The sequence below is a fragment of the Chenopodium album genome, chromosome 1 (genome assembly GCF_948465745.1).
Source record: "Chenopodium album chromosome 1, dcCheAlbu1.1, whole genome shotgun sequence".
NCBI classification, from domain to species: domain Eukaryota; kingdom Viridiplantae; phylum Streptophyta; class Magnoliopsida; order Caryophyllales; family Amaranthaceae; genus Chenopodium; species Chenopodium album.
The window spans coordinates 6983230-7000400 of record NC_137834.1 but is presented as its reverse complement, the minus strand read 5'-3'; the positions used below and the strand labels follow the sequence as shown (position 1 = coordinate 7000400).

Below are 17171 nucleotides of genomic sequence, written 5' to 3'. Positions count from 1 at the left end.
ATATTGAGAAGGAATATATATATTTGTTGGAAAAATTGACGATAGTTGTATGACTCGTGGCCCACGTGGAATTATGTTTTTTATGGGCTGCCATTTCTCCCATTTCTTCAACGACTTTTATTCGGGTTAGAAGTGTCATTTTGGATTCGAATGTCCGGATCGGGTCGAGCCATTTTTTTTTTTGTTCCATCCCAGTTCATCTTTTGGGGTAATTCGGATTTGGGGTTCAGTTTTGAGTGGTTATGTTTCAATCCCCTCTCAATTGTTGTTGTGGGGATCGAACATGGGTCTTCTCTACCAAGTGCAGTCCCAATCAACACTGCACCAATAACCAATTGGTGGTCGAGTCAAGTTTTAAAACTGAGTCATTTAAAATTTTTGTGTCTAGTGTCCATGCGAGTTGAAATCTTAATCAGGTATTTTTAAGGTCGGTTTTGGATCGAGTTGGATCGGATCGGGTGTGGTTTTGACACTTCTTTAAAGATTAAAAATGTTCACTATAATATAGTAACTAATTATAATATCGTCTACGTTATTAGTTTGTATTTATTGGAGATTTGTATGCATCAAAATAATATACGTACTAGATTTGTTTTGAAATAAGCAGATGGATTACCCTTTTCCGTACAAATTAGAGAGAAAAGGAGGGCTAGTGAAATAGTGCAAAGATTATGATTTTTTTTATTTTTTTTAAAGAAAAACAAAAAAGAAAAACTAAAAAGGTTTGCCAAAAAAAAAAAAAAAAAAAAAAGGTTTGCCAAATAATAAAAGGGTACAAGTAATATGAGCCCTTTCCCTAAATAATGTTGGGAAATTATTTAATTCTCAAATTACAGCTAGTCTTTTTTTAATTCCCACCATACCGTCCACGTCACCGGTTCAAGTAGCGGTGTGCTACTGAAAACCGCTACTTCAAGTAGCGGTTTGTATTTACTAATTACTGATTTACAGATATTTTGTTTTTAAAGAAAACTTACAAAACAAACCCTTAAAACCGCTACTTGAAGTAGCGGTTTACAAAATTAAAACCGCTACTTGAAGTAGCGGTTTGTTGCTGGACCGAGAAAAAAAATCGGTTTGTTTTCCTTAGCTGACGTGGACGGTATAATGGGAATTAAAAAAAGAGTAGCTGTAATTTGAGAATTAGATAATTTCCCAACATTATTTAGGGAAAGGACTCAAGTAATATCCACCAATATAATGATTGTGTATCCCAAGTACATAAGTTTTCAATGCTAATGTATTCCAACGCAATTGTATATTTACATTAATGTGAATGCAACGAGTTTAATTGGTTAAAATTTTGATGTAGCCATAAGCAACTTATACCAGCATCTTACAAAGGTCAATGATAACTAATGCACAAGTTATTATATAGTGAATGGGTTGTTAGGACATCATCCGTCTTCTTCATTGTCAAAATGTGATGTATCATCAAGTCGTCATCATTTGAATCTTTGTCAATGAATAATTCAATGCAAAGATTATTTATCCTACCCTTAAAATGAAAGGAAATACTCCAAAACCATAACCCTTAATTGATAATGCACCCCCTTTGGTTCTACTCATAGTATTACATAGCTAATGAAATGGTTTTCTCCACTTTCATGCCATGATGATTAAAAATGAGATTTTTAATTTGAATGTATAAATTTGCACGCTATGAAATATCTCGTTTTAAGCTTACATTTGGTTATCTTTAATATCTTGCATTATAAAGTCTATACTTCTATTGAACTATGGCAATACTCTACTCCTCTTCAAAATCTATTAACTATTACTAAAACAGAAGGTGCTGACGTTATCATTACACACGTGTCACTTTCTCAATAAAAAATTTCCAGCCTAAATGCAATGATGATGTCATTTTTTTTTTATTTGCAATCATACTTTACATTTTTGAAATTTAAATATTAAAAGCTTCTACATTACAATAAAACCTATCAGTTTATCATTGGAAAATTAAACAATTTTGAATAGCACACTAATATATGACCTCCTACATTGAACTATGAATTAGACAACGTTAATCACTATATCATAATTTTGATGAAAATAAAAAAATTTAAAATTACAAAATGTACGTAATTCTTATTTATACTTATGTACAATAGTGATTTATTTTTAAAATGTACAAATTAAAAATAGATTTTATATAAACCGTACATCGCACGGGCTCTAACCTAGTGGCGTAACAAGAGTAATAAGAGCAATGTTGTAAATGAGATTTATATTGCAAGTTTTTGATACCACCTGCAAGACTTTAATCAAATATAAGGAAGTTGATATCCACATAACTAGGCCATACTAACATTATTAAATTTGTAATGCAACGATGTATATTCGTGAGTGTCAGGGCCTGTTCTTATTGACTAAACTCAACTGAAATGAACTGAACTGAATTTAGCTGAACTGAAATGAATATTTTATAAGAGAAGGAAATTAGGAGCTGAGCTGAACTGAACTGAATTGAACTAAACTGAACTGAACTGAACTAAACTGAGCTGAACTGAACTGAACTGAATTTCAACGTAAGAGAACAGGGCCTCAATCATGACAAAGAAGTGTACTTCCAAACAATCTGCCAAACATATTACAAATTACATGTTATTTTATACATGTCATGTTGTATTTTTATACCTATTGTTAAAGTAAATAAGTAAATAACTTATTATTTTAGCAAAATAATACAAATTTTTAAGCAAAAAAATATAAATCTTAGGCAAAATAAGTCAAACATATTATGTATGAATTATGGAGTACATGATCCAAGAGTATAAAATACTACAAAAACTTTTGCATGCCTCTAGTTTACAATAATTTTATTGTACATCGAACATTTTGCGAAAAGTGACCATTTTTTTTGTACAAAAGTGACCCTTTTTCTTCACAAAAGTGACCCTTTTTTTTTCACAACAGTGACCCTTTTTTTTCCATAAAAGTGACCCTTTTTTTACATAAAAATAACCCTTTTTTCACAAAAGTGATTTTGTTTTTTCACAAAAGTGACCCTTTTTTTTCACAAAAGTTACCCTTTTTTTTCTTCATAAAAGTGATTTTTTTTCACAAAAGTAATTAAACTACATATGCAAAACAGAGAATCAAAATTAACGAAACAAACACAAAAATTAACAATAGTCATGAAAAAACTATACAATCACTCAAACAAATCAAAAGTCACCACCAGAACCACCATTAGCGACACTGATCGCGTTGAAACCATTGTTGATTCTACCATTTCCGACCATCTCACCAAGCAAAGCGACGAAAATTTTACAAAAAAAAAAGTACAAATACTAACCTAGAGCAGAAACATCAACATGATCGATTATCACTAGAAACTAGAGGAGAGAGAAAAACAAAAGAAGATGAGAAGTAGAGGAGAGAGAAAAAACAAAAGAAGATGAGAACTAAAGGAGACAGAAAAAACAGAGAAAAAGAAGATTGAAGAAGAAAGAGAATCTGTAGAATAAAGAGGAGAGAGAAAATAAGATTTTATTTTTTCCTTGCCAAAATTGGGCCACCAAACTCACGCTTCCTTTCGATTTTCACTAAAATAGTGAACACCCGATTTAATAAAAAGTTTGTGAAAATACTAACTCCTCATCTATCAAAAATTACCCCCATAAAATGCTAGTGAAATTTGATTCTATAACCTTATTAGTCACGACTCACGAGTCTCATGACTTACGAGTCACGATATCAAACCCTTACTATAGACCAAGCCACGCTGCCACGGTAATAACACTATGGGAGTATACGTATAATTTTATACCAGTACACGTACACAGTGTAAAATTTAGGGCGCGAAACCCATTATTTTGGTAGCTGCTCTAATGGAGATGACGAACCTCTGCAAACAGGTAAAATTTTGTTAATGGCGAAGCAATTCCTCCATCTCACTTGTTAATTTAGCTCTAAACTTCATTTTTGTTTCTCCAAATCAAATTCTTCAAAAATTAATCATAATTCTTCAAAAATTAATCATAATTTTGGTTTGATTTTCAAATTTCTGCAGTTGATTTCACTTGCAATCCAAAGATGTCGATTATCCGGAGATCCATGCCGATTATCTGTGTTCGTCAGACAAATCACGATTTCCGATTCGCTACTCACTCAAATCTCAAGTATAATTTCTCCATTTGTGTAATTGTTTATAATATTGTAATTGTTATGCTCTCCAATTGTTTGTTTTTGTGCTCATTTTATAGCTATGTGAAATAATTAAATGGATGTGAAAGTATTTGTTCAACTACAAGCTCTTTCCGTGTGTTGCGGCCAATTTTATGATCTCAAAGTTGTATGATATAGGTTGTAATAATAGAACAAAAAACCATAATAAACTTGCTTTTGAGAGTTTTTTTTTTATGCAATTTATTTTATGTTTTTGTACTACGTAATTTTTATCCTCTAATGGTTGTAAAAAGATTATGATGAGCCTAATTTGATGGGAAGTTAAATTTCTTTGTACTGTATTATTTGTTTGTTGACAGTTTCTGATACTGGAGCTGGAAGTTGCTTGAAGGAATTTCAGGACTTGAAATTAGGCTATAATGGATTTTCCCAGTGGGGTGAGTATCATGAGCTGCCTTACTGAATTTTTTCCGAGGCACGTGCCTTACTGATATTGATATTTGATGTTCATGTCTACTTATGGTTGCTTGTTTGGTTCCGTTTGTGTTATGATGCAGATGGTATACTTTCAGTCACAACCACGAGTAAGTTTAACTCATTTAATCACTTCTTTTCATTTCCGGCCTTATTGTGGATTACTAGTGTGGCTAAACATTTTTCTGGATATTGTGTATTGATGATTTCCTGCTTGAGTTTTGTGGAAATAACCAACTGAAAGTGTTTTCTTATGTGTTTCCTACTTCTGTAAAGATGAACTTTGTACTTGTATGTAATATGTGTATTTCCATTACAAAGTACTCCATAAAGTGATTGTGGCATTTTTTCTAAAGGTTTCATAACTTATAGCGAAAGGAACTCTTGGGCTCTTTGCCTCTTTTTCCGCACCAATCATCACAATGCTGTTTGCTGAATAGTTGTAGATAGTGTAGACACAATAAGAAAAAAACAGGATAACTGGAAGAAAAGGGTTAAAACTTTAGTTGGCTGTTTAGAATGTATGCTATTGTTTTAAAATGGCGATAATTTTCATATAATTCTGAGATGTAGCCTAACTATTAGGATTATTATTTTATGCCAAATAAATTGCTGTTTCTCAGCCAGCAGCATGAAGTAATTAATGGCCATATGTGCAGGCCTTGGTGATTTTGAGCTTTACCGTTACAAGGTAAACCTAAAAGAACGCGCTTCTAACAGAAAGATAATTAAGCTCCCTTCAAGCCCAAAGAAAAATGCCATTTTCAGGTCTGTTTATCTGCCAAAAACTCTAATTTTCCTATTTGTATACATTGTTTGGTGACTTCATAATTCTATTGATTCATCTCTTCTTCAGTGGAACTGAAGTGTCTGTGACTTCTGCTGAGGAGATGGAAGTAATATTGGAAGATATGACTTGCTTTCTCAGAAAGGTACACTGCACTTCCGTGAAGTCTTCATCTGTTTTTAGTTATCTCCAAATGATTAACAATTTCCTGTATCATTGTTATCATGACTGATATGATTTGGCTCTTTAATACATATTTGCCATAATTTATAGGATAATTTTCCTGGAGATTTAGAAATTCTTAAGCAACTGGCTTCATCTAACACTCAAATTGAATATGGGAGCATGTTTTATCTGCTTGCCGTTTTTATTGTTCACATAAAGATTTATATTTAACTTGTTTTCTGCAGATGGTTATTTTGAAGATAAATGTAAGTTCGACTCCATTTTCTGTGTATTCAAACCAGCTTAAGACATTACAATAGAAAGTTCTGCTGTTTGTAATAATTTAACAGGAAAACTAAATACTCATTTCTGTCTTGCCCCCCAGAACATAGCAATTGAGCTGGTGGCTGAATCACATGATGGACATGGATTACAACACGAAAATGCTGTTCTGGCTACTGAGTTGACATCACCTAATTCAGAATCATCAAATGTACTACAGCTAGCATCTGGGCTTGAGGACTATGTTTGTAAACATAGAAAATTAAGTGAAAAGTGTCTGTCTTGCTTTTCAAGCAGGTGAACAAATATTTCTGTGCATGCTTTTGTACCTCCATTATGATGAAATAGGGGCTCTCCATCTTTTCAACAAAAGGGGAAAAGAAACAACACAAGTGGAAATTAGGATATGACAAGACTTTTGTGTGTGTTCTTTATGTCTGTAATGGTAAGTTGTGCTCTTTTTTTCTCAGGGACAACCTGAAGGTGGGTAATGGACAAGCATGCCAACAGAAGCATGGTAATGATGTATTTTCTGTGGAAGTTGTAATTTTAATCAGTGAAAATGAGCTATTGGATTCATCAGATCCATCATGTTTGAAGGCTTTTGAGCCAAAAACAGAGGTCAGTTGTCGGTGTTGGATAAAATTCTACGTTGTATTAGAGATGCTTACTGTGCATGCAATGACCTGATGAAGTCTCTTGGAGATCCTAAGCGAAGTTTTGATCTGGTTTTTCACTTTGTCGTGCTTATTGTTGAAGTTTGGCTGTTGTTTCCTAAAAAGCACTGTACTTTTATGAGTAAATAATCCCTCAATTACATTTCATGGATGTCCAGCTGCATAACAAATGTTAAATATATCCAATATTAGCATTTTCTGATACATGTACTTCGAAACATCATGGAAAACATGCTCTGAAAATTCTGTTTCACATATCGATTCAAAATCCACTATTGCCTTATTATAATTCCCGTCATAGAAGATTTTAGTAATTTTGTAGTGGATACAAAGAAGTATGTATGTCTAGGCTTATGAGCTGAATGCAGGACGGGTTTACAACATTTGTGTAACACGAACTCTTTGACAGGTTTTATATTTCAGAGACTTCTCGCCATGTTCAATCCATCAGTCAGCTTCCAAAGCATTAAGAAGCATCAAGTGGAATAACTATGGACTGACTCCTAGAAGTATTGCAGATGAAGAGAACTCTCTAATATTTGAATGGGAGAACTTGCCACCATATACTCATATCGACATTGCCCTTCATTGTTATAATAAGCAATATCCATTACAAGCAATATATGTTGCACTTTTGCTGTTATGTTAGGCAATAGTAATCAGAAGCTACATGCATCACTTGTTCTGTATCATTCTCTATACAGTTGTTCCTTGACTTGTTTCCAAGGTAAAAGTACCACCATTAAGGCAAGGAACTCAACTCGAGACAAAGCTTGTGAAGGAAGCCATTAGTCTTGCGCTTGATGATTTGAAGGAAAGGTATACTGGAGCTCTTCTTAGTGACCATGCTCTCAAGGTACCTTTACAAACACTCCCAACTGTTGGATCTACTCTTTTTATTTTATTTTTTCTTTCTAATAGCAGCCAAAAACATGTTTGTATGACTAAATTTTGATCCAGTATTACTGAAATAAAGTGGATTTACTCAATTTTACCTAATGAGAGCAGTTGCTTACCATAAATAACATCACATATCTCTGGAACACAAGCAAAGCTAAAAATTTCAATTACTAGTAGCATACTGAATGAACACAATCTCACTTTTAGTCTTCTATATTATGTTTCTCAGATCCACAATCATGCCCCTGATCTTGCAAGAAGCATTGCTGGCTTGATTCTTTCCTCAGATGACTCCAACTTTCAAAGTGAATGTTTCGGTCTCCTTGGCATGCAGATGGACAACATTGAAGAAGAAGCCATAGAGAAGTGCATAAAAGACAAGATTATGTCTGCCATTGACATGAATGACAGGAAGCCACCAAACTTGAGATGCAGAGCAGCTGCACCATTTCTTTTCGGAGATGATCATCTTCAAGAACCAGAATACATGGATGAATATGATGATGGTGAGGAAGATGGCTGCAATTTGATGGGTTTCTAATCGTCTATGATAGTATTTTATAACCTTTTAAATCTATCATTGTCTAGAATTCTCAGTAATATGATATCTGTGTATTCAGAACTTTTGGACTAATGGCAAGGGATTTCAATCTGAAAAGATACCCCCCCCCCCCCCCCCACACACACACACACACAAGGGTGGCATTGTTTGCTCCAAAAGGGGCACTTGTATAGGTACTTGGGTAGAATAAACCAACTAAGATGTTTATATCTATGTATAGACGATAGAGCTTAAAACCTATGTAGAACAGTAAATAGAATTTTGTTGAAACAGAGAAATGTGAAAATAATGTTATCATAGAAACACAAAAACTCGAGCAATAATTCAGTAGACTTCCTTGGGCGATGACTTTTGAGGAGTTAAGGAGAGCAAGCACAACCAACCTACGACATGTTATGTTGTGTACTTGTGCAAAGGAGAGATCAGAGATGCGGCCGCTACACCCTACAGGGGTGTTGCCGTGTTGCCTTGATACATGTGAGACATTATGATGGGGGACTGTAAGCTTTAGCAAGGTAGCCAAGTATTGTTTCCACGGGCTATAAGAAGCAGTGAAATGTGGGACTGGGAGACAGCACAAATCCACGCTAAGGGTATAAAGTGATCCTAGTGAGAGGGCGGGCAAGTGAAGACATTTGGGCATCAGAAGACAATTGGGTAATGGAGTCTTCAAATAATTGTCAGTGCTCCCATTGCTAACATGGTAAAATTGCATAAGCCATATGAGCCCATGAAAGGCAATAGTTGCGCAATTCTATTGCTATATGTAACAGGTATATTGTGTTTTGTTCCATGGAAGACCAAGAGAAACAAGATTTTATTTCATTTGTTTCACTACTTGAGCATCAATCTATGGCAACAGCCAACAGACTTCCTGAGCGATGAAGTCGGACAAACTTTCATTAACAAATCATTACAGAGAACTTTTGAAATGCATAGAAATGTCATACATCAGTAAAAGATCCACCATACAATTCAGTCGCTAACACAATCAATGTAGTGAAACAAAATTAACACTAAAAAAAATATTGCAAATTCTTAACCAATCGCTAACTGGCCTTGTACTTTCCAGATAATACAGATTGCATTATCCAGATGCACAAAGCCAATAAACTACTTGGCAAAAGATTAAACGAATAATGTGGACTGATTTATGGATAGTAATACAAAATCACTAAACTGGATCACTACTATAAGGAGTCACGAAAAGACACCTAATATTTAACTTCAGTTACAACTATTGCAATTCACAAATGGGAACCCAAAGAATCTTGAAGTACAAACAACGCTCAACGCTATTTGACACTTTTAGTAACATATATCCATATTGCAAAGCTCTAAGCAAAAGGCTTATAGCTGCCGTCCACAAAATTACAACCACAAACTGAGTTCTCTAAGGTAAAAATGGTTAAAAACGAAGCGACTTAGATAATGTTCACCCCTGCATCCAGGACCAACAGTCCATGACAAAATCTCAATTCCTTAAGCCTGAAATCAATAGAACAAACAGATTAATAACCAAACAGCATGGTAGTATTTAAGAAAATAATACAGTAAAAAATGATAATAAAGTTATTTCTTTTAGAATCATGGTCACTTTTTCAAAGACAGCTAAAACAACCAAAATAAATGATCCGTTGCAAATCGCAAAGTGGTTAAAGAGCGTTGAAAATAGCCAAAACAATCAGATAAATAAAGTGGCATATCTACCTTGTTTGCAATGTTGTTGGAAAGCCAATCCAATCCTTCATAAAGTCCCTCACCAGAGGTGGCACAAGTGCTCTGGATATACCTGAGAACAGAAAAAAAAAAAACAGCTTAATCATTTGATATGAATCTTTAAATAAAGTACACATACATAGCATTCAGTAAAGCAGCAGATCCTTCAAAGAGTTTTACCAGTGACGCTGTCGGAGAGAGTGCAGGCCAAGCTTATCAGTAATTTCAGCAGCATTCATTGCATTAGGAAGATCTTGCTTGTTAGCAAACACAAGCAACACTGCTTCACGCAACTCATCCTGAGCCAAAAAATGTCACAACTCAGGTCCAATCCAAGTTTCATAGATTCATTTATTTTTAAATGGGCAGAATAAGTTTCAAAATTAAAATAATGTGGTAGTTGCTCAACATGTTTGAGAGCATCTATATTATAATATTCTTCAAAACTGGCGTGAAAGAATCTCTTCCACCTACCATAACATACTATGTATCTATGATACTACTATTGAATCAGTCACAAGAAAGCTACATACCTCATTCAACATCCTGTGCAACTCATCTCTTGCCTCAACAACACGGTCTCTATCATTACTGTCAACCACGAAGATGAGCCCCTGAGTGTTTTGGAAGTAATGCCTCCACAATGGACGGATCTGCAACATTGGTTTAGTCAGAAACAGCTCATAAGAGGTCTTTAACTAGAAGAAGGGAATGAGAGGAGGATGATAAAAGAGGGGAGGGGGGATAATCTTATTCTTTAGTAAATTAGCCAGCCGATACAATCCATATATATAGATACTAAATGCACAATTGATCAACAAAAATCTGCATGTGTAAGGCAGTATGCAAACCTTGTCTTGACCCCCAACATCCCAGACAGTGAAGCTGATGTTTTTGTATTCAACAGTTTCCACGTTAAATCCTGAAAAAATAGACACCCTCCTTCAACATACAAGCAGCAAAAAGGTTTTATAAATGTAGTAAATGCTGTGAAAATACCAGATACATCAATAAAGTTTGCAAACTAGCACATACCCTAGTATACCAATTTCATAATATATCACACTAGAAAGCACCAATAATTGAAGCAACTGATGACTCTATTATCCCATGTAAACAACTTATAGTGTATTGGGAATTTGGGATTAAGGGCACAAGTTTTTTTAGTAAGGCTCAGGAACAGGTATGGAATCTAGAGGGTTGGAATCTATAGGGTAAAGAAGAAAGATCTTCATATGGTCTTTATTGATTTAGAGAAGGCATATGACAAGGTGCCAAGAGAGATACTTTGGTGGGCAATGTTGAAGAAAGGTATCCCACGAAGGTATGTAGACCTAGTTAAGGATATGTATCGGGATGTGTCAACAAATGTGAGGACATGCGGAGGGTTGACAAAAGATTTCCCTATTACAATCGGATTGCATCAAGGGTCTGCATTAAGCCCTTTTCTTTTTGCAACGGTTCTAGACGAATTAACTAGACCAATTCAAGATGAGGTTCCATGGTGTATGCTGTTCGCAGATGATATCGTTTTGGTGGATGAGACTAAGGATGGGGTTAATGTCAAGTTGGAGCAATGGAGGCAAAGGTTGGAATCTAGAGGGTTTAAGCTAAGTCGGAGTAAGACTGAATATTTGGTATGTCGTTTTGGCACTCAGAGGGGGACAAGCAATGAAGTGGTGAGTTTGGATGGAAAGGATTTGACCATGAGTGAATGTTTTAAGTACCTAGGGTCGATCATCCAGAAGAATGGTGACATTGATCAAGACGTGACCCACAGGATTAAGTCAGGGTGGCTTAAATGGAGAGCGGCCACGGGAGTGCTATGCGACCGCAGCATTCCCTTAAAGTTGAAGGGAAAATTCTACAGGACTGCCATAAGACCAGTGTTGCTCTATGGTACAGAATGTTGGGCTTCTAAGAAAGAGCATATTAAAAAGATGGAGGTTACGGAAATGCGCATGTTAAGGTGGATGTGTGGAAACACTTTAAGAGATAGAATCAGAAATGAGGTTATTCGCAAGAAAGTAGGTGTGGCGGGCATTGTAGATAAATTAAGGGAAAATCGTCTGCGTTGGTTTGGACATGTAAGACGGAGACCCGAGGGTGCACCGGTGCGAAGAGTGGAAGAGTGGGACCATGGAGGGATTAAACGAGGAAGAGGGAGACCAAAGATGACTTGGTTGGAAGGAGTGAGGAAGGATATGAAGTGCATGGATTTACGTGAGGATGAAGTTTTGGATCGTAAGGGATGGAGGAGAAAGATTTATGTTGATGACTACACGGAATAATCAAATTTGGTTCATGTTAGCCGACCCCACTTTTGGGATTAAGGCTTTGATTGATTGATTGATTGATTGATTGCTCAGGAACAGGTCATTTCAATTACACTGCAGTATAAACATTATGAAATATGGATCTATCATACACATGCAGCAGAGAATGTCATGACATGTCCTCTAAATATTTTACCTAAAGGAGCTGTGAGGCCTTTGACCATGGAACACAGCCTGTCTAAAACACTATTATTCTTCCCGAAGGGGCTCGGAACTGTGCAAAACTCCTACGTATCATTAAGTACTTTGGCAAATATGGTCTCCCACCTTCAAATATTCCGTCATTCAAACTCATTTATCATAAAATTGTGTTACAAATTACATTGTCGAGACTGAAAAGACTTCATCACAAACGTTGTTTAAAAGGTACAATTGAAGCTAGCAGGTTTGTATTACAGGGCATAAAAATGGCCATTTCTAGCAATATTGTGACCAATATAGAGACCCTCGGACCAACAGCAACAGACATAGTGTATAATAAGTTCCATGCAAACTTCACCACACACATCACAAAAGCTGCATGGAAATAGACATTTGCTACGATTAAACCCAATGCTATTAAGTGACTGCCCCACATGATATAAAAGTCAACTTGCATCTCAGAGGTCAAAGCAACATAGTTAAATCATTGTACACCAGCCCAATCATATGCTTCCAACACCCCCAAATAAAGCCACTCATGATTGATGGATGCAGATTGCACAAGATCCACAATTCGATACTACCAGAATTGATACGAAAAAATGATACACCTAGTTAACTCAACCACGGCCAACTAACACCATAAATGACAGTTAAATTTAACATAGATCAATAAGAAATGTGATGAAAGAGAGAGGACTCACCAATAGTGGGGATAGTAGTGACAATCTCACCGAGCTTGAGCTTGTAAAGAATGGTGGTCTTACCAGCTGCATCGAGACCCACCATAAGAATTCTCATTTCCTTCTTTGCGAAGAGACGGCTAAACAGCTTAGTGAATGTAAGCCCCATATTTCTCCCCTTGAATTAGTCACTAACTTCTACATTCAGTAAAAATCGATGCATCAATATTCCGGCACCAATATGTAATAAACAAACCAGGCTCATTTACAAAATCAGATGCATAATTTAACAAAACAATGCAAGTGAAAATGTATCAGGCACTACAGATCACCCGGAATTCTGATCACGAGTTCGAAATTAAAAATCTAGCTGTAAGTTCCCGGATCCATATGATTCAGGCAACATATAAGTCAGATCGCCATAACAAAAATGCTTGCAAGTACTAAAAATCAAAGAAAATAAGCTGATTTCACCATAAAATTACATAATTCAAGCATAATTAAGCTTCGGAACTACGAACATTTGCGCATTACTTAAAGATCTCAGAAATCAGAAAGTTTTTCACCAATTTAAAGCCATAACTACCAAATCGCATCTCATTTTCAAGCTAAATTCAAATTCGCAAACAACAAAACTAAATTGTCATTTTCAAAATTCAAAAAATTTACAGATCTACAAGATTTACACCACAAAATCCTCAGATCATTAAAATAAACAATCCTAAATCACAAATCCCAGAATCAACACTAAGAATCAAACATCTAGACGAGAAATTCTCAAATCTAAACCAACAATGAGAATGCATGATTTCACAAATTCACTAACAACACATACTGAAAATCAGATCAAATGCCTAATCAATAATCACATTAAAAATCTATGAAATCACTCAAAAACCTAAATAATTCTCGAACAATAACCAATTACAAATCCTATAAAATTCAATGCGAAGATCAAAACAAAGAGCACAACAAATCGAAGAACGAAAAGAATGCAAAAGAGAAGGAAATCGAAACGAACCTGTGAAGCGAGGAGAGAGAAAATGGTGTAGAGAGAGAAAGATAGCGTAGAATATGAGTGAGAGAGGAGGAGAAGAAGAAGAGAGGGAGGTGGGATATTATAAGAAGAAGAGGGGTACCGAATTATTAGGTGTGAAATTACTGAATTACCCCTTGATATGTGATTTTATTTTTGTATTTTGTTTTTTATTATTTGTAGAGATGTGATGGAATAATGAAGGGTGGTAAATAAATGGGGGATCTTGGGTTATATTTAAGAATATAGTCATTATATTCACATGGTTGTCACGTTGGAATTGTGTTATGGAAAGACAATTTCAGGTCAGCTCTGCCTTAGATAGTTGCTCAATTGGTCAATGCAATTTGAACTTTGATTTGTATTGGAAGTTTGGAACTTTTTTTTTTTTATTGTTTTCTTTGACCTTTGAACGTTATAACTACTACTTGCCTACTTTCTCCTATGTGTTCCATGTCGGGGAAGGTAATAGGGTCGCAAATTGATTAGCTAATATTGAGGTTTTTCATAACACAAAGATGATTCAAGTTTGAAATTTAGACGTATTCTATATGAAAACTGGATTGGTATGATGTAATGTGGCTAGAATGCTAACTTTGTGCGGAAGAGGGGCTTGTGAGCACGAAGCAACACAAGCGGGTAATTGAATCTCAAGAGTACTCTTGTCTATTTGGGCGACGGAGTGCGGGTGGTCGGGGCTCTTAGTACATCAAGTTGGTGTGGAGGGAAGCTATTATACAAGTAAGACACAATATCTATAAAGGTCTAACAACAAATAAACATAAAAACAAAGCAACACGTAGTAGAAGGCTTTAAGATTTCATTAATCATTCGCCCTCTAAAGACTTTAAAGAGCTTAGGGGCCGTTTGATTGGGGTTAATAATCAAAGGGAAAGGGAATGAATAGGCCCCATTCCCTTTGTTGTTGTTTGTTTGTCACATTTAATCATTCCCTTTACCCATTTTTATTTTTGACTTCACCCAAAATCCCTCTACATTGATTCCCCACCCCCCCCCCCCCTAGACTTTGCCATTCCCTTTCCCTAACCACCATTACACCACCTCGCCAACAACAGCCACCACCCTTCTACCCTACCCCCACCGCACAGCCACCACCTAGCCACCTTGCCGTCCCTACCCCGCCACTCGTCGGCCGCCGATCTGCTCGCACCGCCCTTCTTCGCACCTCCCTCGTCGCACCGCCCTCGTTCGCACCTTCCTCACCCCTCGTCGCACCTCCCTCGTCGCACCACCCTTGTTCATAGCCACACCGCCCTTGTTCACACCTCCCTCACCCCTCATCGCACCACCCCTGTTCGCATCTCCTTTCCCGGAAAACCAATGAGCCAATTCGAAAATAAGGGTTTGAGATGATGGATTTTCTTTTATATATGATTTTTTATTCGTTTTAATATCATTAATTTTAATTTTTTTTGAGTTATTTTGGAGTTAATCTATAGATCGTTGTTGTATTTGTTGAATTTAGGGTTGAGTAGAAAGAATTTAGGGTTAATGAGCGGTTGGAGGTTTTCCGGGGAGGGGAGGGGTGGTGGATGTGCGACGGGCTCCGGGGGATGCCGAAAAGATGGTAGTTGGGCGGTGGGGTAGCTGGAGAACTTGGAAAGTGAAGGAAAAGGGGGTTGTGGGGTGGTGTTGGTGGTGGTGCTATGGTGGTGGTGATTCCCTTTGGTTTTTGTAAACCAAACAACATGCTATATGGAATGGGTTTCATTCCATGCATTCTCTTTGAATCCCTTTGTTCATTCCATTCCGTTTACCCTTTGCGAACCAAACGGCCCCTTAATGTAATACATGCATAGAATCCCTAGTGAACACTAAACTGACAATAATACAATAATGGGACCTAAGGCTTAGAAGAAGAAGAAAAAATAAAAAATAAATATAAAAAATTGAACTCTAGGAAAGCACCTAAATGACATCTAAAACATCAACCGGAGTTGGATTCTAACACTTAGCCCCATTCTAGCTACAATTAATTTAATATCTTATAGATCTAGATGTTATGTGCCATTTCATGGCACTAGGTTGTGCTCTAGATTACCTAGTTTGTTTATTCTTGTATGAGCTGAGCAATCAATTGCATTTAGTTGCCTTGGCCATGAAATGATAGATGTGGCTAATTATGTCAACCCACTTCTTAAATTTTCACTTAAAAAAAGATCAAAAACATTTCTTTTATTTTTTTAAAAACAATATAAAATTTATTAAATTAAATCAAGCTTTGCAAAAACTTAAAAACTTTTTGGGGGAAAAGACTTATACAAATACACTCTAAGTTTATATCAAGATTTTAAAAAATTAATAATAAAATTAAAAAAAAACAATTCATTGTTTGATTTCGAATAGTTTGCATTATGTACTTTAATTTGATTTTTTGGTGAAAAGTATAAAAATAAAATACATGATGTAATATGAAATAACATAGTCTAAGAAAAAAACAGGGATATTTCTTGTCTTGTACTTCCTCCGTTCTGTTAATATTGCATCAAGGAGGAAATTACGCATCCCAAAACACATTTTATATGCTAAATATCTATAATTGTGTAAGAGTTAAAATTATAAAAATTTGATATTGTGAAAGTATTATATGAGACGAATCTAACAAGATCCCACTTGACTATATTTTGCTTAATGTATAACTCATATTATATGGTCAAACAAGAGTGATGAATAATGCAAAAAGTCCATTGTTGCAATATTAATAGAACAGAGGAAGTATATATTAGTCTTAATTTTCTTGATACAGTAGTCTAATTTTTCCATCAAGAGCAATCTCTTTGGAAAAAGTAAAACTAGCATAGACTAATCAGACCCCATATAGAGAAACATTTAATTAGTATTTCATACATGAGGAAACCCCAATTTATCACCTTGATAAAAATTTGTTTATCAAGTAGCAAAATGGTAAATAAATCAACAAAAATTTAGTCAACATAACACTTATGTAATTAAACATTTGTAAGACCCATTTGTATAAAAAAAAATTGTCGATTTATTTATAATTTTGTCACTTGATAAACACCTTTTTGTTATCATGTTGATAAACTTGTATTTTCTCTAAATGTACGATTTCATTCTAATCCCTTGGAGGAAAACGAGCACCAAATCAATCAATCAATTACATAATATTAAAACAGACACCAAGATTGACACGTGTTACTTTCTAGTGTTGTTGTTTTTCCCTCCAAACTTTTATTTTTTCATTTTATTTATTCACTTCCTTAAAAAAAAAAAAAAAAATCATTTCTTTATAC

General features: G+C 35.4%; 2 protein-coding genes across 2 annotated transcripts; one reads left to right on the top strand and one right to left on the bottom strand.

The window, feature by feature from the left end:
- The first annotated feature begins 3830 nt into the window (after nt 1-3830).
- Nucleotides 3831-8024, top strand: LOC145641970 (type 2 DNA topoisomerase 6 subunit B-like). The gene is made up of 12 exons (XM_081693045.1): nt 3831-3863; nt 4019-4127; nt 4494-4571; nt 4692-4718; nt 5268-5376; nt 5465-5540; nt 5806-5826; nt 5946-6139; nt 6313-6463; nt 6929-7122; nt 7246-7375; nt 7649-8024. Exons 1-12 carry the CDS (start codon nt 3837-3839, stop codon nt 7958-7960), a joined length of 1428 nt encoding a protein of 475 aa, XP_081549171.1. The 5' UTR covers nt 3831-3836; the 3' UTR covers nt 7961-8024.
- Nucleotides 8025-9109: 1085 nt separating this feature from the next.
- LOC145641546 (ADP-ribosylation factor 2) lies at nt 9110-14014 on the bottom strand. The gene is made up of 7 exons (XM_081692387.1): nt 13882-14014; nt 12882-13058; nt 10552-10622; nt 10234-10353; nt 9881-9999; nt 9692-9773; nt 9110-9469 (listed from the first exon to the last, which is right to left on the bottom strand). The coding sequence occupies exons 2-7, from the start codon at nt 13027-13029 to the stop codon at nt 9464-9466; spliced, it is 546 nt and encodes a 181-aa protein (XP_081548513.1). The 5' UTR covers nt 13030-13058; nt 13882-14014; the 3' UTR covers nt 9110-9463.
- Between the last annotated feature and the right edge of the window lie 3157 nt (nt 14015-17171).

Coding starts and splice junctions, on each gene's coding strand:
- LOC145641970 (XM_081693045.1), top strand. CDS start 3,837: ATGGAGATGACGAACCTCTGCAAACAG. Junction 5,827..5,945: donor TGGTTATTTTGAAGATAAAT/GTAAGTTCGACT, acceptor CTTGCCCCCCAG/AACATAGCAATTGAGCTGGT. Junction 7,123..7,245: donor CTTCATTGTTATAATAAGCA/ATATCCATTACA, acceptor ACTTGTTTCCAA/GGTAAAAGTACCACCATTAA.
- LOC145641546 (XM_081692387.1), bottom strand. CDS start 13,029: ATGGGGCTTACATTCACTAAGCTGTTTAGCCGTCTCTTCGCAAAGAAG. Junction 10,354..10,551: donor ATGTTGGGGGTCAAGACAAG/GTTTGCATACTG, acceptor CCAATGTTGCAG/ATCCGTCCATTGTGGAGGCA. Junction 9,774..9,880: donor TCTCTCCGACAGCGTCACTG/GTAAAACTCTTT, acceptor TTCTGTTCTCAG/GTATATCCAGAGCACTTGTG.